Raw genomic sequence first — 14,660 nt, forward strand, 5'->3', positions numbered from 1 at the left:
TTGAATTTGAACAGAAGTGGCCTATGATCCGATCCTGTTCTAGCAAGATGCCTTACCAAGTTGTTTTGAAATTTTTGTGCCCAATCATCATTAATAAGGATCCTATCAAGCCTTTTCCATATCCTTTTGGTCAGCCTCCTATTGTTACACCAGGTAAATTTGGGTCCAGTGAAACCAACATCAAACAAACCACAAGAATCCATAGTATTTATAAAGTCAATGCTCTTACTGATTCTATAAGTTTTACCTCCCAGCTTTTCATCAGTATCCATGATAACATTGAAATCTCCTCCCATACACCATGGCCCATCTACTTTAAGACTGACCTCCATAATGCTATCCCATAATTCAATTCTCTCCAAGGCAGAACATTTTGCATAAATAGCAGTAATATAGGTACCTGTATCAGTGGGAGAGTCCTTGAGTTTAATGGTGATCTGTTGGTCATTGTTTTCCAAGATCTCATAATGGTCAAAGTTGTTCCAAAAACACCATATTTGTCCATTAGTATTGGCAATACAGTGATGGAATCTCAAAAACTTCTTATAACCATCAATTTTGTTCTTGTTTATGAAAGGTTCTGATAAAGCCACAAAGTTCACTTTGTTGATCTTATTGAGCAGTTTCAATCTGTGAATTGCTCTCTTAGACCTCACCCCCCTTATATTCCAAAAAATTGTACTAATCATGGAATAGAAGGGGAGGGGCACTTTGTCTGAGTTTCCTCTCCTTGATCTTATCAGGAGACTTCCTTCTGGTAGTGTTCTCTTTCTTTTTATTTCTGCTTCTTCCTCTAGAATCTGGAGCGAACCATTTTCCTTGGCTTTGTGAGTTAGGATTATAGTCTTTGTCCTTCGTAGTTGATTCCTCAGTATCAGATATAGCAGTAACTTTCATGTTGCTGTTTTCGTTGGCTCTGTTAATATTGACTTTGTTGTTGTTCTTCCCCTCATTTTTTTTTGTTCAGCTTGGTTTTCTGTTGCTGTTTTCCTTTTGCCTTCTTTCTATGCTTGTCTCCCGGGTCCATATCCTTCTTGCTGCTCTCTTCCCCATTATCATGGACAGTAATTTGCTCCTCCATTGGGAAGTCTTGGAGTTCAGATAGCATCTTGATACCTTTATGATTCCTGATGATTGATGGCAAACTCGAGGTGCTAATTTGGGCTGGAGAAGTAATTTCCCCTTCCTCTATAGCCCCATTGTTATTATACATATTTATACTTTGCTCAATGTCGATGTACGTTCTGTCGTGATCATCTTTGGTGTTGCTCACATGAGTTTCCTCCCCTAGAGAATCCTGAATTTGCTCATCTATTTTCTTTCCAACCTTGTTATCAGTAATCAAATAAGAACCTAATTCTCCTTGGAAGCCCTTCATTTCTTGGTTGTTGCCTGCTTCTTTGGGAGGATTGGTGACTTTGTTTCTTTTGTTCCTCTTATTGTTTTCGAACAATGCTACAGATTTAAAGATAACCTTGTTCTTTTTTTGATGCATCTTCTTCTTTTTCTTCTGTCTTTCTTTCATGCTTAATATATCTATCACCTGATCATTCCTACCTTCACTGATGCTTTTAGCAGTTGTGCCCATCATGATTTGGCCTGTTTCCTTTACATTCTCCCGGCCATCTTCCTCCAAATGCTGATTTCCTAGATTGTTCATATTGTCTCCTTTCCCTGATAAATCATTGTTTCTTTGCTTCTCAACATCCATTTGTTTTTGAGCCATAGGCAGCCCAGATGCCCCTGTAGCTTCTATGTTGATAATTTCCCCATTAATTTCACAGAGATTAGGGACATTCTTGTTCTTCTTCCTTTCTAGGACTCGGCATTCCATCATGTTATGACCCAGTTTTTTGCAATGTGTACAATATTTGGGGAGCCCCTCATATTCTAGTTTTTGGAAAAAGCCTTTTAACGGCGTAGATTCAGATTCGACACCAATCCAAATTCTATCAGGCAGTGGTTTCAGTAAGTTGACCTCGACTCTGATTTTTGCCATACTTGGTCTAGTTCGACCCAACGTAGCATTATCAAGAGTTAAAGGTGTTCCTACCGAATACATAAGTTGTTTCAAGTAATGCCAACTGTGTAGGTGGAATGGCAAACCCGGTAGAAGAACCCATGTCGGAGCGATAGGGAGATCTTCCTCTGGTTTAAAATCCGGACTCCATTTCTGGAGCCACATCTGCGCTCCGTCAAACTCAAGCATTCTTCTAAACCATTCTGTGTTGAAATCCTCCATATTTTTGAGGTCTATGAACACATTGAAGTTATCATAGACTCCAATTGTAGCAGAGCCTTTCAGAACAATCATTTCCTTGAACTTCGACCTAATTTTGTCGATTTGAGGTCTAGGCTTGAGGAACTTTCCGACCAGCGTATACCGACATTCTTCCGCCATCGTCCCATAATAATCTTCTATGTTAAAGATTGCCGCCGGGACTCCATTATGTGTTGCTGCATGTGCAAAAATTTGATCTTTCACTCGACGAGTAGGAAGTGCATTAGCTTTTGGGGGAGCTGCAATTGATTCAGCAAAAGTAGGTTTTTGTGAAATTCCTTCCGTGGTGGGTACTTCCCCCCCAAGGGGGGGAGCCTCCTTCACTTGACGCACCGGAGGAAGGCCTCCCGGCGTCTCCATGAAGGAGGAGCGTGGAGCACACTTGCTAAAATGTTCTTTTTTGAGCTAGGCATGGACAAGATGATGTGGCACCTCTCTATGGCCACCATTTCTATTTATCTTTTTTCTCCTTTTTTTGACATTTTCCCATATTTTTTCATTGACTACTCCATATTTAATAGCTCATGTAAAGACAACAAAGAATAAAAAATTATAGTAAATGAATGAAAAAAAAATGAAGGGTCATGTACTAGGTAGCGTTACCTAAGAACTGAAGCATTTGTGGAGGCAATAAACATATGTAGTAAATGATAGCAATTAATTAATAGGAGAATAATTAGGAAACACAAAAATCTACTTCTTTTCCTATAACCCTCTCTTCTTTCCATTCTTCGGTTTTCTTCCAAAAAGATTCCAGCCTTCTTAATCTGCAAAATTTTCTTTTCTCGCTTTTCTACTTTCTTGATTTTAGATAGATTTATTTGACACCTTTTCCGACTAGATATACTTACCAATAGAATATTAATTGTTATTACTCTTTTCTATTTTTGTTTCAAAATTTTCATTAATTTTAGTCGGAAATGTTGTGTTGTTGATCTTTGTTTGAGACTTTTCCTAATTGAATTCTCGAAAATTAGAATATTAAATGTGATTGTTAGTTTTTTGGTTGTTTCTTTTTAGTTATTTTTCATATTTTATTGACTTTAAGTTTGTTATCTTTTTTGTTAATCGGTAAAGATATGTGAATTTGTTGGATTTGGATTATTTTATTTTTGAATTTAAGATATTGTTAAAACTGTTTCACAAGTGAATTGTTAAGTCTGTTATGAGGTGTGGAGTTGTTGCATTGCTCAATACATTTTGGAAGGACTAACCTCTTCGTCTTTCTATGTTGGCACTCACAAACATGTGAAGATAGTTTGGAAGGCTTCCGAACAAGTTTTGTAAATTAAAGTTGATGTTGTCATACTATGGTTGAAACAAAATCTTATGATTTTTTTTAAGCTATCCACTCTGCAGGTTGTGCGATGGAAGAACAATATGACTAGTAGGTAATATGAGCATTTAGAAATTGGAATGGAAAAGGTAATTTGTCAATTGATATTAAGATTATATGCTTTTCTAACTGTTGTATCTTTAGATGTCAAATAAATAATTTAAAAAATATGTCGCGATAATTATGTAGTATTATAAATTTGAAGAACATGTGATTCTCCTTTGGTGTTAAAATGGTTTAAGTCTTATGAATGAATAGCCTATTTTCTAATGCTTTTGCGTTGATTGTTTGGAATTTACTATATTTCGTCTACTTGAAATTCATAAAGTATCATATATAAATAACACAAAATACTATAGAAATACATTATTAAAAAAAAAACTAAAAACTGTGTTAGATTTTTTCTTTCAATAGTGATACTTTCATAATTTTCATTTAGAACTATAAAGGCCATCTTTTCTCTCTTTTTCTTCTATCGCATACCTTTGGTGGAAATTCAAAATTTCTCTATTACAAAAGAAGAGAAAAAGAATGAATAAAGAGTAAAATTAAACCCGATGCTGCATTTTTATATTTATTTTAAATACAAAAGATTACAATAGTATATAAGAAATCATATGTTGTGTTGAATTACTAATTTCAATATCTTATATAGGTCTTTCTTTTTTCATTTTCTTTTTTTCGTTTTTGCCCTCCTGATAGGAAATCTTTTGTAGTTCTTTCGTTTTCAAAATTATTTTTTTTTTTTAAATGTGATAACACCATTTTGCTTAATGTGACACAAGCTATCATCCAACTATCGTAAATGGCACAACAAGAACGTCAATAGATAATATTTCATTGTTCATTTAAACATATTATCTTAATTAATTATTTAAATTTATTTTCAAAGATCCCAAAGTAGGGGTAAGGTCTGCGTACACTCTACCCTTTCCAGACCCCACATTGTGGGATTCACCGGGTATGTTGTTGTTGTTGTATTTTCAAAGATCAAGAATGAAACTTGCACTGCATTGCAAGCAATTCAAATTATATATGAAGATTCTTGGAAAGAATATCGTGTATATTGTGAAGTTAGAAAGTTTTCGGCCTCCATATTCAAAACATAGAAAAAGTGAAGCTTAACTGTTTTAGAAGAGAACGACCAATCTTGAGAATTCAATTATATCAAGGAATACTCTTATTTTTTAAAGAATATAGAAGAAGATAAAATTGATCAAAGCGTAACTATTGAATTTTTATTACAACAAATTAAAAAATAATTATTTAGCCAGAAAATCTTCTTTAATGATCGCGCGAAGCGCGAGCAAATTCACTAGTTTATTTATATTTCGGGAATTAGCTTCTTTGTTTTCCCTTGCTTCATTTTCCTTTGTTTAAGGAAAATAATGTGCCTTTTACTTGATTTTAGGTGGCGTTCTTCTCAGTATGAAGATTAATGCCTCGGTACTTTTGGAGCAAATTTGATTAGGTAATATATGCTTTAAGAAGTTTTTACTGATTCATTTGCTTAATGGCCTGGTAAATATGGCATCTCATTTAATTAAAATTAGTTTTTTATGTTGTGCATTTTAAAGTAATTTAAGCCCAATAGCTTTTAAATGTTTTGATGGTTACGAATTATGGCCATCGAATAGACAAACTCCAATCATTTTTCTGTTAAGTTGGAGATTATACTATGTTTTTTAAGATTAGCATTTTAGATTTATTGCATCAGTTATCTTCTTTTGCTGTAAAAACGAAGAAGGCTGCATGCTATGTGCTTTGAAGGTGAATGTCAGCCCAAACCTTGATTATAACAATAATACAAGACTTTACTTACCCCCTGTTTGGATGGTGGTTTCCTGTGGTTCATTAATGTATGGTTTTCTATGAAACCATGTTTGTTTTCATTGTTCTTAAAATTATGTGGTGTTGTGTTGTAAACTCGTGGTTCATCCCATGGTTATATAACCATGAAAAGTCCCAATTTTTGTAACCACGGATTTGATGGTTTTTCCGTGGTTACGAATTTTATATCCCCATTACACCCTTACTTATTTTTTAAAATTTCTATTTTATCCTTTACCCTAGTTTTATTAATATATATAAACTGGATATTTAATTTTGCCTCCCACTCCCTCCAACGACTGAAGTCTGGTCTGCCTCCAAATCCTTCAAGCTTTATGTTTCTTGTATTATTAATAATCACGAGGAGGAAGATCAAGATTATCTGTCACGACCCAAATCATGGATCATGCGGGCACCCACACTAACCCTCCCTGGTGGGCGAACCCTTGTATAACTACCTTAATTTGATATAACATGCGGAATAAATACTTTTATTATAAGAAATTTCAAAATCTGGTCTAGACTCATACAAGAGCTAATAAGAAGTTTACAATTTGAATAGATAACAGACTCAAGCTCGGATACGACTTCGTTTAAGGATAGAGAACAACAGAAATCTAAGGAGAGACTCTGGGTTGCAATAGCTCACCCAAACGTCTTTGACGAATGCCTCGAAACGGTCGTGAGACTTCGAACATCACCTGAAAATAACTCTACACTCCAGAAAGAGTGTAGCAAGAGTAGTATGAGCACAACACAAGGCTCGTAGGTATCATAGGCCGACAATGGTTAGTTCACGCATATAAACAAGAAGCAACTAACAAGTAAGCAGATAAGTAATCAAACACAGTCACACATCTAGCACATGAGAAAGTCTTGCATTAACGATAGTCACAAGGGATCTCAATATCTCAGATTATAAGCCTAGGGAGAATTCTATAAACCTCGATTCCATATGACCTTTAAAATAAATACTCACAAACAACAACTCTTAATTCACAAATCAAGAATCAATAAAGAGAATGTGCCATGCAATGACATGAATGACCATTCAAATGGAGTGCTATGCAATGCAATGTCGTGCTAGGTAAATGTTATGCAATGCAGTAGTCACCTCTCACACTCCACTCCCGTACACACATGCTATGGCAATGCCTCATAGTCATGACCCATGGGGGACCCGCGAAGTCCATGTACCACTCGTGCTCTCCGACAGAAACCTCGGAGGCTATCAATCACTCTCAATCTCCGGCAGAAACCTCGGAGTCTCTCTGTCACTCTCAATCTCGGCGTAGAAACCTCGGAGTCTCTCTCGTCACTCTCAATCTCGAAACCTCGGAGTCTCTCGTCCTCTCAATCTCCGGCAAAAACCTCGGAGTCTCTCAATCACTCTCCTCACCATTATAACAACATAAGAGTAATATGAAAGCATGTCATGCATGATATCGTCTCAACTATATCACCAATATGCAATAAACAAGTACAAGTCATATTATTGCCCACGGCTCAATCATCAATATTACCCTTCCCTTTCATAATGGAGGGAGCTAGTATGTGATAAAGATACAACTAGGTGATAATTACATCACATAGCACATAGAATATGGGATGCGTGCCTCGCATGGAATCAACCTCAATAATCACCGCAATCATAGGTTCCATAGATTCATACTAGGAATTGCAATTCAATATTCAATTCTCGGTAATAACCTTCCTCTTCCATATGAAAATTGGGATAACAGAGAGAGAGAATTATATCAAATACATGAAATCACAATACAATGACAGCTCACATAACAATATCGTAATAATGGCGACGAGCCCACATAACATGATATCACAATAATGGCGACAAGCCCACATAACAACCGGCAATACCAACCTAGATGGAATTTACCTCCCACACCATGCCCGAAGGCCTATCATGCTTTCCCGTCAATCACTACTATTTACATACGTTTCGCTAACCAGAGTCTAGACATAAAGTAAACCGTAACCTACCTCAATGCCGAACGTGTGTCACGAACTTTCACGCCAAAGCTTTTTCCTTCGAAGTGCTTCCGATCGGACAAGGTCTTTAGTGCTTATTCGTCACACAATATGTGTACGCTACCCAATAATACTTCAACCTATATTAAGACGCCAACAACTATGGTTAAGCTACGGGGAGATTCAAACGTATTCTAACGTTAGTAACTCCTTTCTAGATGTTTAGGCGATGTTTTCTCTTGTATCTAAACCAACCACATACTACCAATACAACATCAATAATTATGTGTTCAATACCAATCCGGACAGCCCACACAATATTCTAAACAGCCCACATTCATAACATGCAATAACGATTCACATACGGCTTCGACATTCTCAAGTTACTTTTATTAGTTTGTAGCCTTAACGTTTTCATGTAACAACTTATAACAGCCCATCCAACATACAATATGATGTATAATCTTAACTTATAATTATTCTTTCCAACTTAATGAAAACACAAGTCCAAAACAGTCCCTAACCAACAACACATCCAAAACAGTCCCTAACCGACAACATAACAATGTTCGGAATTCTTGCAAACGTTTACGAACATACTAAGCCAACCACATGCGATTTTTTATACATCATTTCATGTCTTCTTTTCATATAATTTCAGTAAGTTATGACCAGCTATCCACACGACAAGTACAACATCAATTCATACGCAACTACGCTATATCGTCATTTCTATAATCCTTATAACAACTCACAAATGACTTTAGTTTCAACTCCAATCATTAAACACCTTCATTTCCATCATAAATTTCATGATAATAACAATCAAAATATCAAGTAAAAATAGTTCACTAACTTCCTCACAAAACAGTCCACACATGGTTTCAACATGCTTCAACATCACTCACATAAAATCATAGATTCACTTTATTTTCATACTAACACAACTTCACCTTTAACCTCCCAATTCTTTTCATTCTTTTTACCTTGAGATCTATGATAGTAACAACCATAAGTACCAAAGAAAATCAGTCCATCAATACCACCAAAACAGTCCCACGGCCACAACAACATTCCAACACCAATGTTCATGATTTTATGCATGCATTTCATGTTCATCAAGTTACAATCACACTTCAAAATCAACACCTATAACCTCATGGTTATTATCATGTTCCAACATCAACACACCTTATTTCATGCATACAACTTATATTCACACATCTACATCACCCTTAATACATGAAAAGAAAGTTAGAACTTACCTTGACAACTTGACTTCTCAACTTGGCTAGAGTTTGTGAAATGAACCAATACTTGTTCTTGTTGCTCCAATAACTATCTTCACATTTCTAGGGATCTTCTAAAGGTTTGAAACACCTTGAAAAATAATTTTTGGATCAAGACTCAAAGAGCTCAAAATCAGCCAATGTGGCCGAGAGCTTTCTCTCTCTAGACTTAGGTTTTCTTTCTTTGTGTTGTGTAGTTGAAATGAATTGTGATGGATCATGTCTTAGTCATTATTTGGTTCAACTTTGATGCCTACAAGTTGGTCACATGCTCCACTTATGGCATGATTCATTCCATTAACTTTACACTTAAAATTTTCTAATTTTTTTCTCTTCAACTTTCGGCTAAGTGTGTTGGCTGATTTTTCATCTTTGTTTCCTTTCTTCTTTCTTTTCAATTGTTTACAAGACAATATCATGTGTGGTGAATGATTCACACACTACCCTTTGTCCCTTGTAATCATTCCAAGATGAATGATCCATATTTAATGTGAAATGATCCCTCCACCATGTTATGTCTTCCTAAAATAATGTATACTTTTATAAAGTAATGCATGCTTCAATATTCAATTGCATGACTAACCTTTTCCTCCTCCAAATTTCAGCTCCTTGGCCGAATATACATGTATATTTCTTCCAATTTATTTGTCCACAATATGTTGAAAATGTAGTGGATGAATCAACATTTAATTTCACACTTGTATGTCTTCCATTTGCCTTATTTTAGATGACTTTGAGTCATCCTTTTTTTTTTTTTTTTTTTTTTTTTTTTTACCTTGGACGTTTGATGCTCTTGTTGGATCATTATTGTCACAAATTTTTACTTAACACCACACTTAAGTAATTCCTAATCTCCAATAACATTTTTGTATTAAGTAGAATTTATAACCGATTAGTTCTAGTTTAGAAATTAAAATCGAAGTTTCTATCTCACGTTGATTCTTTCGCGAATAACTCGACGTATAAAAATACGGGTCTAACATTCTCCCCTCCTTTAGAACATTCGTCCTCGAATGTCAAATGAGGACTAAAACTCGTCAATTAAATAACCGAATCATCCGTTATCGCGACTATAGGCAATGAAGATTAGACCACGAAAAGGGTGTTTTAGGAATATTAGGCCTAAAAGTGCCAAACGACCAAATGGGTCGTTACATTATCCCTCTTCGCTGATAACAATGAGAAGAAGAAAGAATGAAGACTCACTATTAGAGCAATAAAAAATCAGCAGCACACGCATGGATCAAACAAAGAGAAATGAAAGCTTCTTTTGGAGCGTTAGAACTTCATCTAGCTCACGCAAGCTTTTTTTCTTTTTTTACAAAGTAATTTGAACAAACACTTATATTCGAGGTTATAGAATCAAAGAAAAAGAAGAAGAGATGAAAGCAGTTATTTATTGTCTTTTAATTGGGATTATCCTAGTAATTGTTGATATTTTTAATAGTTATATTAGTTAAGGGTATTTTAGTAAACTGACATATTATTATACAATACCATATAGTCAAATCAAATAATAAAAATGTTATTAACCCACAAGAAACATACAGTGTACCCAAATATTGTATTTATTAATACAGTACAATACAATACCATACTGTACATTAATGAACCACAAGAAACAACCATCCAAATAGGGGCATTCAATTTTACAGGAAGGTTTCTTTAGTTCTATTAAATTTTCTCAAGTCCGGACTAAAATAGCTATGCTTCGATGTAAAACTCTAATTTGCTCTATTTATCTCTTGCTCTCTCCCTCTCAATTGGACTTTGTCGTTCCTGATCTTTCCTATTTCTGTTCTTCCGCCGATGGTTTTTCATTTTTAATCTAAACCTACGGCTTTTCAATTTTAGAGTTAAAGATTTTCTCGTAATTAATGTCCTTCGCCACAGAAGTATGAAAGAATCTTCCCAATTTTTTTACTAATATATTTTCATCTTTTCTACAAAATTTCTCTAAATTTTGACTAAGAGAAGCTGTTTGAGAGTTTTTTTTTTTTTTTTTTTCATATAAAATAGATTTCTACCTGTTTTTCCAAGTCGGAATGAAAACATTCACACAATATGTAACAAAATAATACTTCAGTTGTTGCATAACCAATTTTTAGGTGAAGCGCCTACGAAGTTGAGAGCGTACAAAAGTTGATGAACGTTAACAAAGCAGGGGTCCATTTCCACATAAATCCAAGGTATGATTCTTTAAAATTTCATGATTAATTAATTACTTTTTTCATAAGTTTTTGTTTATTATTTTCATAGCTAGTTAAAAAATGCTGACTGTTTTATTGATGTTTTTGGATTATTTAGTTCATTACAGAGTGAAACTTCAAGATGGAGAGTTTTTTGATTCAAGCTATGATAGAGGGAAGCCTTTTACGTTCAAGGTAGGACAAGGTAATATTCTGGTCTCTTATATTTTTATTAATGACTAATAGAATACACTTCAAAAACGTTGTTCGCTTTGGAGCCTGTCTAAATCAAAACCGTGCTGGGAAATTCCACTTTGGTGTAAAGCGCTCCTACCAGAGGCGACTTTGTTCAAGGCTCGAACTTGAGGCCTCTAGTTAAGGATGGAGGCGTAATTATCACCTCCGCTCTTGGTTGATAAGTGTATCATTAAACCTAGAAAACAGGGCAGCCAGTTAATTGGAGTTGATCAAATTACAAACTATAGATACAACTTAAAATTTGTCTTTTCTTCATATTTTCTCAATTCTGAAAAATTAAACATCATTAGACTCGGCTTAAAATTATATTTAACTGGAGATTTAGAAAGCACACAGGACCATTGATACTGAATTTCAACATTGACATGTTAATATAATTTCACATGTAATCCAAGTTCGATTTTCTAAACAGTGATGCTAAGTTGCTCGGACTCTTCAAGAATGTTGTTGGGTGTGTGTCTGATCCTTCAAAAGTATTGCATTTTTGGTGGATCCAACACGGTGCAACAACATTTTGTTGAGTCCGAGCAACATAGCAGGGATGTAGCCGTACCTAAATCAGTTAATATATAGTTGAGTTTTGTTTTATGTTCTGCATTACACCATAGTTTATACAAATAATAGTAATTTTATGACATTAAGGGCATTTGATTGTACATTATTGAATTCCAGGTGAAGTTATTAAAGGATGGGATCAAGGAATTGCTACAATGAAAAAAAGTGACAGGGCAATTTTCACAATTCCGCCAAATTTGGCTTATGGAGAAACTGGTTCTCCCCCTCTTATTCCTCCCAATTCAACACTTGTTTTTGAAATAGAATTGGTCTCTTGGAATTCAGTTAGAGATATCACTGGAGATGGAGGAATATTGAAGAAAGTAATTAAGGAAGGTGCAGGATGGGCTACACCTAGAGATGTGGATGGAGTACTAGGTATGTCTTTAACTTATTTCATTTACTAATATTTCAGAAATTTTCGCACGTTCTTGTAAAAGGCCGCATCTTATTTCCTCCTTTTCTGGGATAATTATTTAGTAAATGACCCTCTTTTTATTTCTCGTGCAACTTATAGACCTCTTAGACTACAATCTAAGATCTCTTTGAGCAAATTGAAAATTTTATGAGAAAACGTCAGACTACGATCTAAGATTTTGTAAGTTATTGCAAATGTTAGACGACAGTCTAATATCACCTCTTGTTTTATTGGATAGTGAAGTATGTAGCAAGCTCTGCAGATGGAAAAACTCTGTCAAAATCTGATGATGGTGTTGAGTTTTCTTTATTGGAAGGTCAATACATTATTAGAATTGCTTTTTACCTTATAAGACTTATGTAGCTCGGATTCTTCAAAAATATTATAGGGTTTGTGTCGGATCCCCTAAAAGCTATGCATTCTTTAGATCCGACATGGCTCAACCCTATTTTTTAAGGGGGATGAGCAACATTGTCTAAGATGCAAGTATTACTAATAGAATTTGCACCTTTATTAGGTTACTTATATCCAGCCATGACGAAATCCTTGAAGACAATGAGAAAAGGAGAAATAGCTGAGTTAACTGTGAAGCCAGCTTGTAAGTTTGATAAACACAACAAGAAGTTATTGTTCATAAGCAAAAAAGAAAGATAATTAAGTAGTGTTTCATCAATTTGAAGATTATTTGGATGATGTTGGAATTGGAAAATTGCAATCAAATTCGAATATGACAATTCATCTTGAGCTGATATCATGCATGGAAAAGTGTTGTTGATGTTACTGGAGAAAAGAAGGTTCTTAGGAAGTCAATTAAGGCTGGTGAAGGCTATAATCATCCTAATGAAGGATCCCTTGCAAAAGGTAATAAATTTCCGCAAATTCATTTTGTTTGTTCAATACATTTATATAATCAAGAAGATTGAAGTCCTGGAATTTTATGTTCTTGACTTAGTGGTATATATTGGAAAGCTACAAGATGGGACTTTATACAGTCGTATTTGAAAGAAAAGGATCAGATGAACAACCCTTTGAATATGTATGTTTAGAAGGTAAACTTTTCTTCTGTCTTCTTTGTCTTTTTTTTTCTTTTTCTTTTTCTTATAACGATGGTGTTCGGATCAACTAGCACGCGGGCAGTGGGGGAGCTAGGGGCACAAGGGTTCATCCAAATCCCGTTCCTGAAAATCCTTGCTCCACCATATTTTTAACATCCATGCTGCATCTTTAAAAATAAAGCAAAATATTTTAAAATCAATTTTTAACCATAATATTTTTAATCTTATTTTTAATCATGGCAAGCAGTGGTGATAAGATTTTATGAAACAGGAGAATCAAGATTATTTTGCCAAAAAATTCAGGCCAAGGGGAGATTTGTTAGGGTTTGCCCTGAATTTCCTACCTAATTTGGATTCTACCATAATTGTGTTTTACTTTAAAAGGAATTTTTTGATAGAAAAAGTTTTCTTTGTAGAAAAGGATTCTACCATATTTATTCCTTTCTTGTAGGAGAAGTTTTAGACTTCTATAAATAGAAGATTTCTCTTCTCATTCATAACACAATAACATCCACAATGTAGTCCTTTAGAGAGTTTTGTTTAAGGGGAGATTTTTCCCTAATAACAGTTTTTCAGCTTTCATATTAGTTTTTCATACATAGATCAATTGATCAAACCGTATTAGCATATTCTGTTTGTCTGATTTATCGTGTTCAAGGTTTGCAATGATTAGCTTCCGCATGACGCCCTGATTCGGTCCCGACAAGTGGTATCAGAGTCAATGATCCAACAAGTGGTATCCGAGCCGATGGTTCAACCAATGGTTTAGCGGGGACGGGTTCCGAGCGTGTTCAAATCAAGCTGCAACCAGTTTCGCGATAATGAAGATTTTGTCCAGAGTACTACATGTGGAGATGAATTTTCAACCATATTTTCAACATCCATGCTGCTGCATCTTTAAAAATAAAGCAAAATATTTTTAAATCAATTTTTAACCATAATATTTTTAACCTTATTTTTAATCATGGCAAGCAGCTAGGAGTGTCAATGGTTTTCAAAAAACCGACTTAACCCACCGAACTGTACCGTACCGAACCGATTTTTAGGGTTTTTTAATAAAACTGACGGTTTTTATATAAATTTATAAGCGTACCGAATAATTAAGTTGGTTTTTAATTTTATATAAATAAACCGAAAAAGTACCGAATAAGTTTATATGTGTAAATATATTTTATATATTAAATTTAAATATAATAAAATATTAAAAAATTTCCCTTTGGTTCGGGATGATAAAAACGACTACAAGCCAGCAACATAATTAACACTTAAAGTTTCAAGGCTAAAACCTACTCCCTCCGGATAAAAAAAAGAGTTCACTTAGCAAATCAAGAAAGAATTTACCTTATTTTTCCATATTTGCCCCTATTAAATGTTATATGATCAAATCCCAATGCCTATTTCTTTAGGGGTAGTTTTGTCAAATTACCTATTTTGGTCGAGCCGATTTTTAAAAAAACAAT

The 14,660-nt window shown here is 34.6% G+C and overlaps 1 protein-coding gene across 1 annotated transcript; it reads left to right on the forward strand.

Moving 5' to 3' along the window:
- Window positions 1-10,918: 10,918 nt before the first annotated feature.
- LOC132049192 (70 kDa peptidyl-prolyl isomerase-like) lies at window positions 10,919-13,216 on the forward strand. The gene is made up of 6 exons (XM_059439894.1): window positions 10,919-11,119; window positions 11,845-12,105; window positions 12,384-12,461; window positions 12,663-12,743; window positions 12,826-13,006; window positions 13,098-13,216. The coding sequence occupies exons 1-5, from the start codon at window positions 10,996-10,998 to the stop codon at window positions 12,918-12,920; spliced, it is 639 nt and encodes a 212-aa protein (XP_059295877.1). The 5' UTR covers window positions 10,919-10,995; the 3' UTR covers window positions 12,921-13,006; window positions 13,098-13,216.
- Window positions 13,217-14,660: the final 1,444 nt, after the last annotated feature.

The sequence above is a fragment of the Lycium ferocissimum genome, chromosome 3 (genome assembly GCF_029784015.1).
Source record: "Lycium ferocissimum isolate CSIRO_LF1 chromosome 3, AGI_CSIRO_Lferr_CH_V1, whole genome shotgun sequence".
In the NCBI taxonomy this organism is placed as follows: Eukaryota; Viridiplantae; Streptophyta; class Magnoliopsida; order Solanales; family Solanaceae; genus Lycium; species Lycium ferocissimum.